We start from the raw sequence: 15,534 nt of genomic DNA on the forward strand, positions 1-15,534 counted from the left end.
CTGATCGTATATTCCCAGTTTAGTGTTTGAATTTTGTCAGGTTGAGTACATACATCGATCGCCGTATGCTGGTTTTGTTTTTGTCAGTGCGATGGCTAACACGCCACTTTCTTTGGAGAATCCTTCCACGGGGTATAAAGTACAGGCCAAGTCCGCATCCGCTGAATGCAGGTGACCATAGCAACGACGTATCGAAGGCTTCTTCGCGTCTACACCTTCATCAACCAACACTTGAATAGCACCCCGCTGCTCGCGAATGAGTCGGACGAGCATGGCTATACCAAGCGGAACGCCTGTGTCAGGTCCTTGTCCAGGCACGAGTCGTGTGCGTGCAAAATCGATCAAGGAGCCTGAACAGGCGAGAGTCGTCCTCAGCCTCGTCTCCGTCATGGTTTTCTTCAAAGGACTCGATGACGGAACTTGTTGCAACAACACCATCCAGGTGACCATATTCGTCCACTTCGACAGTGATCTTCTCCTCCCCATCTTCACTTTCTTCGTACAAGGGCACTTCCTCGTTCCTACCCAAGCTCCCGCCAGCAGCGGTAGGCTCTCCTGTGTTGGTCACGTTGTGGCTGTGTCTTCGCCATCATGATGTACGGTGTAGGTCCTCCAGGCATCGATAGCGACGCATCACCTGCCATGATCGATGTACCACTGGAATACAACTATCTTGGTTCCACCACTGACTCCAAGGATGGTGTTGAAACCCCGATCACCGTGCCCGGGATGCTACCGCCGCTTGAACATATGCGAAATCTACGCTCCCGGCTGAAAGGCTGACCGAAGGTGTGAGTACGTACATGGGAAGTTAGCGTTTCAGCCCTGCCCTATGGATTCCAGTCTCAGTCGCTATCAGGAGCACGCCGAGAGAACATATTCAGACGCCCTTTCATGCTAGTTTTTGTTCCGTACGACGGCTTAACGTTGCTTGTTCCGTCTTTCCAATACCCGCATTTCTGCAGGAATTTGGAAGCCTTGGGTTGAGGGTGCCCGGTGGCACGGATCACCAGACCGACAACGAGGTGAGCGGCTTCGGAAACGAGTCCCGATAACTGCAATAAACACACTCCCCAGGTGATCTTTTAACATGTCTATCTTCATCGTTGCGCGCGATAGAGTACAAGCACTATGTAGGTAAGGTCTTCCAATGCTTTTGGTCTTCAACTCAATTGGCTTTGGAATCTCCCTTTTGCAATGCATGTAACATGCGGCAGCGACCATGCACTCGTCTGGTTACGACTCTACGAGACTACATTCATGACTAAGTAGTAGGAAGATATTGTGACTCTTCTCAACCATACCACTCATTGGAACTCCGGGAGTGCGCTTAGCCCCCGTTGCCCCTATTGAACCTACCTGCCGATCGAATCGTCACCTTTTAACTTGGCAAACCAGAGATGGAGAAAAACGAGAGTGAGGGGGATACAAGATTTGGAGTTTTTCAGCGCTGAGAAGACTGGACGATGCTTTCATGTCAACTTGTACTTCTGCTATGGAAGTATTGCTGACATGAACGGCGTAAGTTAAGTGACATCGCTTGCCGCTGTAGGTGAGCCATATCATCGTCCAGGTCGATGCCTGGGGTTCTCTTGATAATCTCTGCAATCTTGGGCAACCCCCGGCGAGTTGACCTGTGCGATAATATCTCAGAATTTGATTCCCGTTTGTTATTTACGACCTGAACAATGTTAAATGACACGGGCGGGCACGGGTGTTACCTTACATTTGCTGATATTTCGTCTACTTCTGAGCGGATTCCGCGCCAATAGAACCACAAGATCTATAGGAAACGAACAATCAGCTTCAACCATGTTACAACTTAGAGGTATGATCCTTGCCTTTCCCGTTATATCCTCCTCCAGTGCTCGTTGTTCATCCTCGTCCACTGTTTCCTGGAGTTTTTCTTGGAGCACTGCTATCCCTTGCACTGTACGGAGAACATTAGCCTGCCTACAGTGTCAGGATCCGTGCTATTGAATCTCAAAAGGTGGGACCAACCCTATCGTAAGGCTCACGGATTACTTGGCCTGTTCTTCTGGAACCAGTACACAAAGAACAGTAGGATGCAGAAAAAATATGAGGCGAAATAAGCACTCACGGCTCGCTCTCGGATGCATCAAAGAGGGTATTATAGATGTGCTCGAGCAGCTTTTGTGACTAGAATTAGCCTCAGCTCCATTTGGCAGATAACAACATTTACCCCAACACTAAGAGTTTGTGACATGAGCCCCACCTCACGCAATGTGTTTCGAAACGTAGATTTGTCAACTGGTGGTCCAACAAGATCTTTGCATATCTCGAGCAAACGAGGCACCATTACTTCATGACGTCGGGTCTGCCCTGTGTTGGGTTGAAGCCTGCTTTTCCATGTCTTCGCCCGGCCGACGAATGATGGCTGTAGTGGGTACGCCGATAATCTATTTCCCATACTGTAGTACTTAGCCCTGCCGATAAACACACATCGAGTGATGCACTGACCTCCCGCCATGCCTACAGAAGCTTGGTTGTCTAGCTGAGTTTCCATTGTCGAAGGGAGCCTCTCGAAGAACGTTATCTCGCCAACCTGCATTTCGACAGTATAAATAACCTGAGGTAGCAGAACAATGAGTACGCACATAATTTTTCAGATACTCTAAACTGAACATGGTCGAGAAGTCAATCACTCCCTTCATTGTCTGTCTGTTCTGCTGTCGTCACCAGCATGAGGTTGTGCTGGCGAGTTTCACGCTGTTGTTCAACTCACCGCATAGTCATGAGAAGCGTTGGTTGCTGTAAGGTGACGCTGTGGGTGATAGAACTAGTTAGATATACCGGATGCTCGCAGCCTAGTCGATAGGAACAGGTACCAGATTCGCCAAGGTATAAAAGTGTTCCCTACATTGCGAATGTTGTGTCAGTAATGTTATGGCGGAATTCAGTTGTTGAGGTGGATGCGCGGTACATCAAAGGGATGATTAGGATCTGCAAATGGATTACCTAATATTCCTAAATTGTTCCCTCCTTGGTGAGCAAGCGGGTTCTTTACGCCAAGCTGGTGGTATTGCGAAGATACACAGGGGGGAGAAGGTGCCTGGGTCTGCAGACTGATTATTATCATTCAAAGCTGAATGTGATACCCATGGTCAAATCAAAAGCAGGAGGCGCCCTTCAGGTAAACTTACCACCTCCCAAGTCTCCCTGCCAGCTTCCCTCATAATTAACTTCGTGGAATTGTGAACATTGTATAACAGCCGTCACGAGATGGTTGCCTGCAAGACGGGTAGATAGTGCTTTCAGTAGCAGCTCGAATGCTTCGTTTTTCGGAAGTAAGAGGCCCCTCGGTTGACGGAGTGCTATGTTCTGGTCATAGGGACCAGATGTCACGGTAACGTCATATCACGTGTCATCACGTGTCATGCCGGCGGTATTCCAAATTAGGAATGTCGGCGACGCGCAGGTGGTGTGGACGAGGCAGTAAAAAAAAACTATTACCGGTGATGCACTCCATATGTGTGCCATAAATATAATAGGTGTAAGTTGTGCTACATCTCTCACTTTTTTGCAGGATCGCGATAGCTTCCTGTTGGTCATAGGATCTTCCTGACAGGTCAAGCAGTTCCAGCATATTTGTGGGAAGGCCCACCCTTGAGGTCTCGTCGTTGTATCTCGCGTGTTGCTATGCCGTTTCTCTCGCCTTTCGGGTCCTTTGTTTCCCTCACTCAGCCGTCGTTGGGGACGCTTCATTCATCCAGTTCCGTGCGGTTGTTATAGAGATATGACCGTTTTTGTGTTAGGGATGCTGTGCGATGCTTTTGTGTATACCTCGTGACTGGGTGGTCAGGTTAGTGCGGTTCCCTTTTCTCTGCACTCTTAGAGGTGTTCCCTACGATCTCCCAGTGTTTTTTGTTGATCCCCCCAGCCGTTGTCGTTCAGGCGACTCTCCTCTCCCCACCTGTGAGGACTTGAGATAGTATCTCACGCGTTTCTCTGCCGTTCCTCTCGCTTTTTGGGAAGTTTCCTCCCCTCGCTTTACCCTTCCTGTGGATACATTTTTCATCCATTTCCGCGCAGCCACTATCGAGATATGCCCGTTTTTGTATTCAGGGGGTGGTGAGGCAACTTTGGGTATAGCTCTGGACTGGGTGGTCGAAATGGCGGGGTTCCTGTTTCTGGTGTATATCTGCGGGTTCCCTACCATCTGCCATAATTTGGTGTTGATCCCCCCAGCTGTTGTCATTCTAGGGTCTCCCCTCTCCCTCCCCCAGGCGATACCTCACCGGTGCGTACGCTATAGCTCGCCCGTTTCGCTGTCCTACTTTTCGCTTTTTCAAATCATGGTACTACTCGACGAGACCTTCTGAATGGTATATATTTTATGTGTTTTATTTCTGTTGCTTTCCTTTCTGACTTAGGGCTACTGCGTTTTTGCCTCGTAGTACGCATTTTTGCATGCTTAGTCAGCACCCAGCAATACATGTGCAAACAACTTTTTATTATACAAAAACAATAGACGGGTTGCAGCTTAGCCAGAGATGACAGACAGTTAGAGCAGGCATCCGTGGGCTCAGGGCCTAACATAACAAGGGATGTATTGTACAAAACATGTGCAAGTCAGACTCGGAAGACACTAAATGCTACAAAAAGATGGGGCTGGCATGTCACGTGACATCACGTGACATGTCGGGGGCGGTTGAGCAAGGGAAGCTCCCGTCGCGGGTTTGGGGGAAGGCACACGTGTCAAAGCTGAAGCATGAGGTTCAGTGCTCAGCGCTCAACGTCAACCCCAGTATTATGTAGTTGGAAGTCACAGCAAGGAAGCATCGCTTGACAGGGGAGCCTTGGTTATTTTCTTAACTCTGGCTGCTCACGCCCACTAGATTCCTGCCCAGCCACAGCTTCATGTGTGAGGCAGCGTCTGAGCCTTGAGGGGGCAAGGATAAATCCGAATGGTTGGCAGTGATTCATCACTACTCACTTGGATGCGACTTCACACCCGAAGCAGAGGCTGGGAATTAGGAGCCTGGAAGGTCTGGAATAGGTGCCTGCCTGTGCTACACAGAGCCACCTGCTTGTGTACTTCCAAAGCAAATGTGACACTAGTGCCACAGGGTTTTTCTGATGCAGTTGCATGACAGCCAGCTGCCTGAAGGAAGGAGCAGAACTTGATAATGTGTTTGTGGAGCCACTCTGGATTGCGAGCTGTGACCGAAGGTGTGCATCCGTGGACGCGTGTATCATACGCACGTCCACCAGTGCACACCTTCGGTCTTTCCCATGGCATGGGGAAGCCCCGCCCTATTACTTACAAGTAAGTTGTTGCCTGTGCACTGGACGTTGCAGTGACAGTCACTTTATTTCGTAGGGTCATGTAACCGCAGCAGTAGCCTTTTGTAAACGATGTTGGCACACGTACTTTGATCTTCAGATTCTAAAAAGAGAATTATCATGTCTCGTCGTTTAAGTCGTACTCTGGAAGGGCATATGTATGTAATTGACCATGAGCCGAAGGATGAATTCCTGGTCGATGATAGAACGAGTGAGGGTAAGGTCTCGGATGGCCTATGCGAGGCGAAGTGGAAGGTGGAAGTCATTTCCGTGTGACTGTGCAAGCGGAACATGAGCCATAGGGGACAAAGTTAAAAGAAACGCGTGGAATGCAATGAGTTTCATGTCGACCAGGGAACTGAACTTCTGATCATGAGGCCTGAGCGCGAGCAGCGATGCGACGCGACATCTTCAAGCACGTCACCACAGTGGCAGGAGCTTGGTGACACGGGAAATTCAAGCTCAGCCGCGGCATCCCTTCGGCAGGTGACAACAGCATGATTGTAGTAGCACTAGCACTGTATTTTCATCGATCTCACTCATTCCTTTGGGGATTCACTTCGTTCAAGGTGGCAGCAGTTGTTTCCAGTGCCAAAATATGTGTGTAAATGGGCACAAACGAAATAATGCTAGGAAGTAGTAGATTTTGTAAAACTGCCGACTGCAATATTGTGAGTAGTATGTACCCGACCTGGGTAGACATACTCACCACGGTACGCGTAAGTTTCGGTGGCTTCGACACCTGCACCAGGTTTGCCTCCTAGTACATCAGATAAGAAACATCTATTCCATAATCGTGTACCAGTCTATAACCGTATAAGCAATATCGTGTATGTGTACCACCACACAAAAACAAAAAATCATAGTAAGATAGAGGAAAGCGAGAGTGGGGGGAATACAACAAGGCTTAGGAATCGAGTCGCTGGGAACATATGCGTGTATATAAAACAGAACGGTAAGTCTCTGAGGTTTGATGCATACACGCCTTCTTGAACGCATCTGGACTGCCAGCAACATAGGTACAAAAAAAGCCCTCACCTCATCGGATCTGTGCCAACGTCTCCAACACACCCAGTACCTCCCTAGGGTCAAGTTTCCACCTCGCATCAGTCCCCCTCCTACTCGTCGACACCGTCTCCGCATCATCCAACTCATTCAAACGCCTCAGCAGCTTTTCGTCGGCCCCAATCCCAAGCACGAGGGTAGATTCGTTCGCAGAGCTAACCCTTCCACTCGTACTCCCCCCACCCATCCTTCCAGCACTGCTCCCGACAGAAGGGTTCCAGTAGCTGTCATAGTCAGTGTCGCCAACACCAGCGCCGCCGCCAAGCGGTGAACAAGCAGGCCCTCCAGGGTGCAAGATCGTGCCGACAGCTGTCGAACGCGAGATATTATTGGGCAGGACAAGGAAAGAGTTTTGACCGGGTATGATGCGGAGACCGTATCGTTCTCCAAGGGAATCGAATATGTGGTTCTGTGCTTCGGCAGCTTGACGACGGGCCCAGCTGTGATCGGAATAGTGTGACTGGGATGACACAGTTGCGTTCACGGCAGAACAAACGTCGTTGGTAGTAGTAGTGGGATCATCATCATCAATTGAAGCTGTAGAATCCGGAGGACCTGTCCAGAAGCGCCATACGATAGATGTAGCACGTTCCTCGACGAAGGAGCCTGGCGTACGCTCGGTGAACTGTGAAAATGGTCAACGCAACGAGGAAAATAACGTGCGAGCATTTCGCCTTTTCAGCGCCACTCACGTAGTTAAGGATCTCGATACATGGCCCTCTCCACGCAAAATCCAAGTTAGCCACCATATTGATCCATCTCGCTCCGTTAGTTTGTCCATTGGACTTGCCACTAATTTCTCTTGTCTTCACAAAACACCCGTTCTCGGCCACAATACCCACGCTGGGAACCCTCTCCGCAAGTCTCTCGAGTGCGCCCTTCACAGGCAACCCACTGAGCACCCAAACCTCGTTCTTCGGATCATCCACCATCCTGCCGAGTACCTGTATCGTGCTTTCGGGAATCTCCACCATGGGGCCCTTCCCACTCTTCATCATCTCCATCATGGCATTCCTCGACATATCTCGGACCCACAAACACCCTTCCAGGTCGACAAAGATGAGGCGCGAAGCGGAATGCCGGTACTTGGGAATCAAACGACTAAGATCAAGCGGCGGAACAAGAGATGGATCGATGGAGAGAGAGGCATGCTCCGTGTGTGCGCGGAGGCATCGGGTGAGGAAAGACGGGATGAATGCCTGGGCGGTTTGAGTGACGACGTGATTGTGGAGATCTTGCCAGCGGGAGGCAGCTTCTTCGTCGGACATGGTTAGGGCCTGTATGGTGTAATGATGAAGGTGTGTGAGATGACTGAAACGTTGTACCGGATGAGCAAAGAACGCAGACCTGATAAATAGCTTTGGCTGTGCCGCGCGTATCGTATGGGTTCACGGCGAAGCACGATCGAAAACCAGAATAACTATACGTCCCCGTAAACTTGTTCCCCATCAAACACAGGTCGCTCCATAATGGCAAGGGGCCAGACTCACCTCGCTCAGGATCAACGCCCGTTTCCTCTCCTCCTGGCATTCGACGTACTCGTGTGTCCGAAGTGCCATACCTTCCCTCAAACTCGTCACCATGAACGCGTCAGCAACAGTCAGAAGAGCGAGATATTGGCTGAATGTGACTTCTTGTACATGCAAAAAGACAACAGGTTGGTAAGTGAGGGTAGAGAATGCGGCGTTGATGCGCGCTACGACATCCGAAACGCCACCCGCGAGCTCGTTGGATTCGGTTGTCTGGAGGGCTACCTGAATTAGGACGACCTGTACCAGCCGACGTGAGGTCGATGATAACCGGTAATCGGGGATGAGACACACCTTGCCTTGGAACTCAGGGTTTGACTTGAGGAAATGCTCAAACGCCTCGATTTTGTGGCGAACGCCCTATATATGCGTCGTAAATTCGTGGTACGGCGAAATGCAGCGGCTCAACACGAACCTGGATCTCGTCGAGCTTGTCCCGTCCCACTATCAACTTCATCCCTGCGTAGCGTTGCCTAAGTAACTGGACCCAATACTGGACCTCAGGCTGACGCCTAAAATGCTCGACGTCGTTGAGTGTCGAAGAATTATATGGCGATACACTCACTTCTTCTCCCTCAGAGAATTCACGTCGATACCCATCGGGAAGACGCCAACGTCCACGAAACGCCCTTTCTCCTTGGTTTTCTTTCCCTCGGCACTTTCCCTCCACTCTGTCTCAGCCTCCCCACCGGTGCTAACGGGAGCAACGGGACCTTCGACTTGTATGCCCTTTGGCAGGGACTCATATGCCAGGATACGAGACACGGTCTGCCTGAAGTGTCTGGCATAGTTGGCAGTTTGGAAACCAACTAAATCTGCGCCAAGGACCCCCTTTAACAGGGAATCGCGCACCGAAAGGCATCGGAAGATTTCGGAGGAAGGGAAAGCAACGTGGAGGAAGAAACCAATGGGTGCCAATGCCGTTTTCGGATGTGATCGAAGGAGGGCAGGAAGAAGCATGAGGTGATAATCATTCACCCAGACTGCATGCACCCCCTCGTGTCAAAGGACTGATAGGAAGGAAGATAGGCAATGTACGTACTGATGTCGCCTTCGCGGTAGTTTTCGATGATAACGTCTGCGAAACGCTGATTGACGGACCTATACTGCTTGAACGAAGCGCTCTCATAGAAACATTTGGTCTTCGGAGCGTCTGGGACTGCGTAGTGGAGACAGGGCCATAAGACCTGTATGATATATAAGCAACTCCTGAGAACCACGGTGGACACGAATGCACTCGCCTGGTGGCAAAACTCGTCATAGCAGCTCTCAAATTCGCCGTCAGGAATCCAGACGGGCACACTATCGCACATCTCTCGCATTCTCTTATCGATATTCTTGCGCATCTCACGGCCAAAGCCGTCAGTGTTGCTACCGAGAGTGCCTACCCAGAGTCGGTGCGGCAGTCTGCCCTTGACGCTATCAACGGCATTCTTAAGGCCGCCGTTGCAGTGCGTGTTAGGCGAGATGTGCCAGGGGTGGTATGCTCCGTCGGAACTGGAGCCGCGTGCGACGGACGTGGGTCGACGCGAAGAAGAGCGGGACTGTTTGCGCTGGAGACGGGCCGAATGCTGGACGTCCTGATGGGTAGTCTGGAACTTGCGCGGACGGAAAAGCGAGAATGAACGATCGAGCGAAGGAACCTGTGGTGAGTTGGAATCGGAGGGAAAAGACCCGTTATTAGAGTGCGACGACGCAGGAGTGTGTGTGGAAGTCGAGTGTGGAGTCTTCCCCGGCTGCGGACTGGCGATGTGGACGAATTTTGTGAATGGGTTTGGGATGTCTGGCTGAGGAGATGCGAGCGGGGTGATCGCACGAGACTTGGACGAGCAGCGTCAACATACAAAAAGGGGCTCTACCCGAGAATATGGACCCACCTTGAGATCCTCTACGATGCTCATGAGAGGCGGTTGACCCGACTGACGTTGACGGTAAGCCGGCTGCTGTTTCTGGTTCACGCCATTGGACACTGCTACTGGCTCGCTGTCGGGCACGATGCGGTGGTCTGGCGTGGGTGGACCGGACTCGCCGAGCGCGACTGTGGTGGGCAGGAACAGCGACGCGATGATGACGCGGTGGTTGCGGAAGGAGCTCATCTCTGAGGGACTCGAGGACGAGGACGAACTTATATAAACGAGAGCCGGTGGACTGGCTGTTTCTGGCAGGCAACGGCGAGAAATCAGACAGATCTCCACAGATTGGAAAGGCAGCGGACGGAATCTAATTATCCCATTCAGATATTGTCGCCATCAAACGTTCGTTTGGGCGTCGTCGCCGTGATAGGACAAGCGCGGAACGGCTCATCCCGACTGCCTTGGTGGCGACTTCTCCCGTCTGCCAGCGTTGCAGGGACTGGCTAATATTATTGACGTCAGGAACATGACACGGTGCTCCATGGCACGAAACTCGCAAGGACTCCATGGTCTAAACCGCCTTCACATGGCCCTGGGCGCTCCAGCCCCACCCCTGCATGGTCGTTCACTGTCACACTGACGAGGTTGGAGTTGCACTCCCAGATGACATTGCACCGCTGGTGGATACATACGCTCCTTGGGCTCGGCAAGGAATCCTTGAGACGCGTGAGAGCATCTCTACATTAGACAGCAATATCTACTTTCTCGGTTGCCGCTGCAATCGCTTGTCACGACTCTTATCGTGGACTGTCAGTCTCCTGTTGAGTCCTGCGAGTGCTTGACGCGAGATTGTACGCGGTTGAGTCACGATATAGCCCGGATCAAAACACTGCCCACTTGTCAAGATGGGGAGTCCTCGTAATACGTTAGGTACCAGCTCGGAAGTATCGCGAGAACGAGATTCGGGAGGTTGGAGGCTGGAGGCCGGCTTAGGTAGCCCAAATTTTGCTTGTCATTCTCCGCAGCGCCAATGCCTTTCCAAGTCTCATTGGCGGATCGGATACTGTATGCACATACCTTCGGCGTGACTCCTTTGCAATGCGAATGGAACAATGCATGTTGCTGTTGCCACTCTCGGTTCATTGGATACCTAGCTCAGCGACGATCATCACAGCTAGCCTTAGGCTACTCTCCAGAAACAAGATCGTATGCAAATGGATAAGACTTTGTCGGCCAATTCCTCCAACTCAAAATATTTTGTTCATCGAAATGGAAATGTCAATGTCAATGCCTTTTTGTCATAAACGGAAAAAAGACATCGATATTGACATTCCCATACATTCATCCTGAGCAGTGGATGGTCCAACCAAACATCAAGGGTTACGGTTTGCTTGAGAAAGTGCTGGACTGTTGGCTGGGTGTTGTGGTCGGGCGGAACGGGTCGCGACCCTTGTCGCATCAACCGAGCCTGTGGGGCGGGCAGATCTTCGTGGGGGAGTCTATTCCCTCCCACGGTAAGCCATGTTGGACGTGTTAACTTCCATTAGTATGACCATCCATTAAACTAAGATGCGATTGATGATTTATGTCCGCACGTTTCTCGGCATCAAAGAAGGGAAGACGGTTGATCCCGAAGCGATTACTCCGAAAGAACTTGATAAATACGGGATCCTTTCGCATTGCCGGGCACCAGGCTAAGACCAGGGGCAGTTGTAGCTCACCAGCGGTGGTGTGAAGATCACCACCCGTACTCCTGCCAGACGGTTATTGGTCCAAAGTGCTGGTGGCGTGGTCTCGAAGAACAACTAGACATGATTATGAGCGTGGAAAATAACAGGAATGTGAGCTGCCTACGAAAGGACATCACCAAAGCCATAATAGTTGCTACCCCCATGGTACACATTCCACAACTTGCCCGAGAGCAATTTCTGACTCTCAGAGGCCGTAGCCATTTTCAGGTATGCCTCGGCTGGGGAATGGGTTGTAGTCAACGATAGCGCAGTCATCCAGCAGCTCGTTATGTTCTATACTACCTGTCCCGAATGCCTTTAGGAGAGTTTTCCAGATTGGTCCGTTTGGCATGATCTGGTTCAAACTGTTGAGAAAAGGATTGATTACCTGGACATGGTGACTGCAGGAGAGCATAGGAGAATCGGTTAGTAAGAGTCAGTGTCTTGTTCGGTGGTCAGGAAACCACGTGACTGGTTGCTTTCCTCTGGAGTCCGCCCCTGTTTTTCCTTGATCAGCTTGGATCAGCTTGCTGCGACATATGCATATGTTCATATGTACAAAAACTGAGTTCTATGTTCACCTTCTACAGACGCGAGAACATGTCAGGCCTGCAGGCCAATATTTACCGCCCACAGATCCGGAACTCACGAGACAAACTCTACTTGACGCTCCTTGAAGGCACGTCCGCCGCCCACCTCCGCGTATCCGTAGGCGCGTCACCCCCACATAGCTGTTCACTAGAGCGTCTTCCACGCGCTCCCCACCATCCGGTTGGATCACCGTCCGCCTCGACCCCACTCGTTTGACACCAAGGGTGGATAAGGTTTGAACCCAGGCATGTTGAGGTAGGGAAGGAATTACAAACCGCATGGCAGTTCCGCAGAGATTCCGAGTGACGCAGTAAAGTGCGGGGATTTCATCTCGGGGCACGCTTCAAAGCCTCGAGGACAACACGTGCTCGTCCTACCCCCCGACCACGAAAGCTTGAGTGCAGACAGCGGAACTTACCCGCATTCGTTTTCTCAGTTGTCTTGCCACTACTCTTATCATACCGTCAAACTGATCTGCGCTCCCGCAGTAAGCATTCCTATCCATCTTGGATGTGATAACGCCCATTGGATATATCCATTTACTCAAGTAAGATGCGGTTAATTCATGTCCGCACGTTTCTCGATGTCGAAGAAGGGAAGAGGGTCGATCTCGAGGCAATTGTTCTGAAAGACCTTGTTGATGAAGATCTCGCGCGCATTAAATATGGGATCCTCTCACACTGTTGGGGCGACCCCAAGGAAGAGGTGCAATTCAAGGAGATGGATGCACTGATACGAATGGGAGGACCCGCGCGAAAAAAGCTTCGACAACGTAGTGGATACCAGAAGATTCACAAGAGCTGTGAACAGGCGTGGAAAGATGGGCTCGCCTGGTTGTGGGTCGACACATGCTGCATTAACAAGGAGAGCAGCGCCGAATTGTCTGAAGCCCTGAATTCAATGTTTCGGTGGTACGAAGACTCGGCAAGATGCTATGTCTTTCTCCACGACCTCGACGCGAAAAACATACCCACGACAAGCAAGCGAGAAGATGTTTCCTAATTCCAGCGGGTGGCCGAAATGGTTCTCACGTGGATGGACATTGCAAGAGCTCGTCGCTCCAAACGTAGTTCACTTCTTCAACAAGGCATGGCAATACATCGGCGATAAAAAGAACCACGCTCAAACGATATCGTCGATCACTCAAATTCCATCCCGCATTTTAAGACATGGACTGGATGCGCACCGTCCCAGTGCAGCACAAATCATGTCCTGGGCCGCTGACAGGAAGACGACGCGAACGGAGGACAGAGCGTATTCTCTTATGGGGTTGTTCGGCGTGCATATGCCAATGTTATACGGTGAAGGGAAGAATGCATTCCGTCGCCTTCAATTAGAAATTATCCGGATGGCCAACGATCACAGCATTTTTGCGTGGGACCGAAAAGACAACGGATGGTCGGGAAGTGTGCTGGCGGACGACCCGAGCTTTTTCCGGGACTGCCATGACATCATCAATATGGAGCCCGACGAATACCTTGCCGCCCTGAAAGGGGTAGTACCGGACAGTGAGTTGAGTGCCGTCAACGAGGAAAGCATCCGCACGTACACTGTCACGAATGCTGGTATTCGGATCCGGCTTCCCCTCCAACGCTGCCGAGGCTCTCGATCAGTTTTCGAGGCCCGGTTGGCGTGCTGTCGCGCTTTCGATTCGTCCCCGATATCCATCTTTCTCGTGTCCTTCAAATCAACGCACTACCGATACTTCGGCCAGTCCCAAACTATTCACGGTGCCACAGCAACGTTCCGGCTTCTGTATCTTGTTTGCCGAGAAGAAAAGCGGCAGAAAGACTTCACCTTCAAAATCGACGACAGGGCCCTTGAATGCGAAGGATTTATTCAGCGTTGTGTCTTCCCGAAACGTGCACCCTTGAATCCAATGGACAACTCCATCACCTTATCGTACACCCATCACTGTGCCATCATAGTGTATGCCAACAGCAAATCCGGGACATGCTTTGCACTTGCCGTTGGCTATTGTTCGGGTTACGAGTGGCTACACGTTATCTCTGACACTCCTCCTGCACAACAGTTCTTTAACGTGGCTCCGACAACCGTAGATCCATGGGATTCCTATGCCCACCAAATATACGATCGCATGTGGGTTGTGAGTCCGAAGTATGCACCTCGTGTGGCCCAGGCGCACACCCCTACTGTTGCCCACTTACATCGTGAAGAAGACGGGCCGTGCTTGGTCAAGCATGCCCACCTTCCAAGATCCATCAGAGGTGTGCAGATCGTGTACCAGCGGCTTCCGCAGCCGAATACGTGCTTTGTGACGATGGACATCACCCGCTGTGCTGGGTGTTGTGTGTCGCCTGATGTATGGCAGACACTAGATGGGGTGGGTACGGACTTCTGTGTAAGGGATCTGATGTCATTGTTATCATAGTTATCCACGAACGATTTCAGCATGCCTGGTCTCATGCTGGACCCTGCTCCTCAGAATCCGCAAGTTAAGAGGAATGCGGTGCACCGTTTCCTCGTAGACGGAGCTCCCACATCTTTTTTGTCTGCTTTTGCAGAGCCATGTAAAATCAAGGTAAGAAACCCACGTAATGCGGCAATAAAACACTCACACTATCAGTTGGGTGACTATGGCCTGCATACCGAATCCGCCTTTGTGCGCGAGGGGAATCTCTTTGAAGACATAGGGTTACCAACTACGAACCTTCACATAAATCCAATGGATCCGATTCCTCAACCCATCGAACACAGAGTCTGGCCTGAAGATTGTACGGTCCGGGAAACAAATGTCATCGAAAGTGTTAGTTTTGATCGTCGTCTAAATCAGTGGGAGGTTTTAGATATGTGGAATCCGAAGGCCCGCTCGCTTCCAATTCATCCGCGCGTCTTCTCCCACCTCAAAGATTTGTCCCGTCATCTTGACTTGGAAGACAGATGGCTAGTAACGACAGTCGTTGAATGTACAGACTGTTCTGGTGCACGTGCCCAAAATATAATGGGAATCCCGCCAATGTGGACTAGTTCCGGCGTGTTCTACAAACGCGGTGGGTATCCCATTGGTGTAGCATTGCACCTTCATTCTCAATTTTCTGAAAGAGGGGCATCGGAAGACGTTATCCACTACTACACCTTTGTTTATCTCGATGAAACCGTTAGTTTGGCGTGAAGAGAAGGCCGACGAGAGCACAAGGGCCCTCTTTGGAGACATCCGGTAGGCGGTTATTGCGTGCTAGAAGAGACCGCTGACGTCACCTTTGGAAATGCAGGAAGTACTTCTCCATGTTGTCGCAGTTCGTACGTCCGCGATGATTGTAAAACCAGGGGTCAGAGTTGCCTCGCTAACCAAGGCATAAGCAGTATCAACAAGACATGGTTGAAGGCGATAATCCAGCTGCGGTGGGTATAGATCTCCGTCAGAACTTATGATTGAACCTAACGGAACAATCTGTAACGGAACATAAGATTAAACAGACAAAAAGAGGACACGATGCC

The 15,534-nt window shown here is 50.9% G+C and overlaps 3 protein-coding genes across 3 annotated transcripts; 1 reads left to right on the forward strand and 2 right to left on the reverse strand.

Moving 5' to 3' along the window:
* Positions 1-1,691: 1,691 nt before the first annotated feature.
* On the reverse strand, positions 1,692-4,219 carry F5J12DRAFT_784042 (uncharacterized protein; the record flags this gene model as incomplete). The annotated part of the gene is made up of 10 exons (XM_051742969.1): positions 1,692-1,953; positions 2,102-2,160; positions 2,204-2,420; positions 2,482-2,566; positions 2,619-2,640; positions 2,747-2,772; positions 2,815-2,877; positions 3,165-3,342; positions 3,538-3,720; positions 3,935-4,219. The coding sequence occupies 10 exons, from the start codon at positions 4,217-4,219 to the stop codon at positions 1,692-1,694; spliced, it is 1,380 nt and encodes a 459-aa protein (XP_051598533.1).
* Positions 4,220-5,928: 1,709 nt separating this feature from the next.
* On the reverse strand, positions 5,929-10,199 carry F5J12DRAFT_842547 (glycosyltransferase family 20 protein). Its single transcript, XM_051746167.1, has 11 exons — positions 9,779-10,199; positions 9,143-9,721; positions 8,944-9,088; positions 8,467-8,884; positions 8,317-8,413; positions 8,196-8,261; positions 7,863-8,141; positions 7,720-7,809; positions 7,065-7,649; positions 6,017-6,997; positions 5,929-5,968 (listed from the first exon to the last, which is right to left on the reverse strand). The coding sequence occupies exons 1-10, from the start codon at positions 9,995-9,997 to the stop codon at positions 6,347-6,349; spliced, it is 3,129 nt and encodes a 1,042-aa protein (XP_051598534.1). The 5' UTR covers positions 9,998-10,199; the 3' UTR covers positions 5,929-5,968; positions 6,017-6,346.
* Positions 10,200-12,627: 2,428 nt separating this feature from the next.
* On the forward strand, positions 12,628-13,546 carry F5J12DRAFT_723118 (heterokaryon incompatibility protein-domain-containing protein; the record flags this gene model as incomplete). The annotated part of the gene is made up of 2 exons (XM_051741433.1): positions 12,628-13,011; positions 13,064-13,546. Coding segments are annotated over 2 exons (867 nt in total), but the record flags the coding sequence as incomplete, so codon positions are not given.
* Between the last annotated feature and the right edge of the window lie 1,988 nt (positions 13,547-15,534).

The sequence above is a fragment of the Pisolithus orientalis genome, assembly GCF_024613125.1.
Source record: "Pisolithus orientalis strain OTSU chromosome Unknown F5J12scaffold_22, whole genome shotgun sequence".
NCBI lineage: Eukaryota > Fungi > Basidiomycota > Agaricomycetes > Boletales > Pisolithaceae > Pisolithus > Pisolithus orientalis.

Excerpts from the sequence above, each read along its gene's own strand:
- F5J12DRAFT_842547 (XM_051746167.1), bottom strand. The coding sequence starts at position 9,997 with ATGAGCTCCTTCCGCAACCACCGCGTCATCATCGCGTCGCTGTTCCTG. Across the intron at positions 9,089-9,142 it reads ATGACGAGTTTTGCCACCAG|GTCTTATGGCCCTGTCTCCA; the intron begins GCGAGTGCATTC and ends TATATCATACAG. Across the intron at positions 6,998-7,064 it reads GTATCGAGATCCTTAACTAC|TTCACCGAGCGTACGCCAGG; the intron begins GTGAGTGGCGCT and ends CCATTTTCACAG.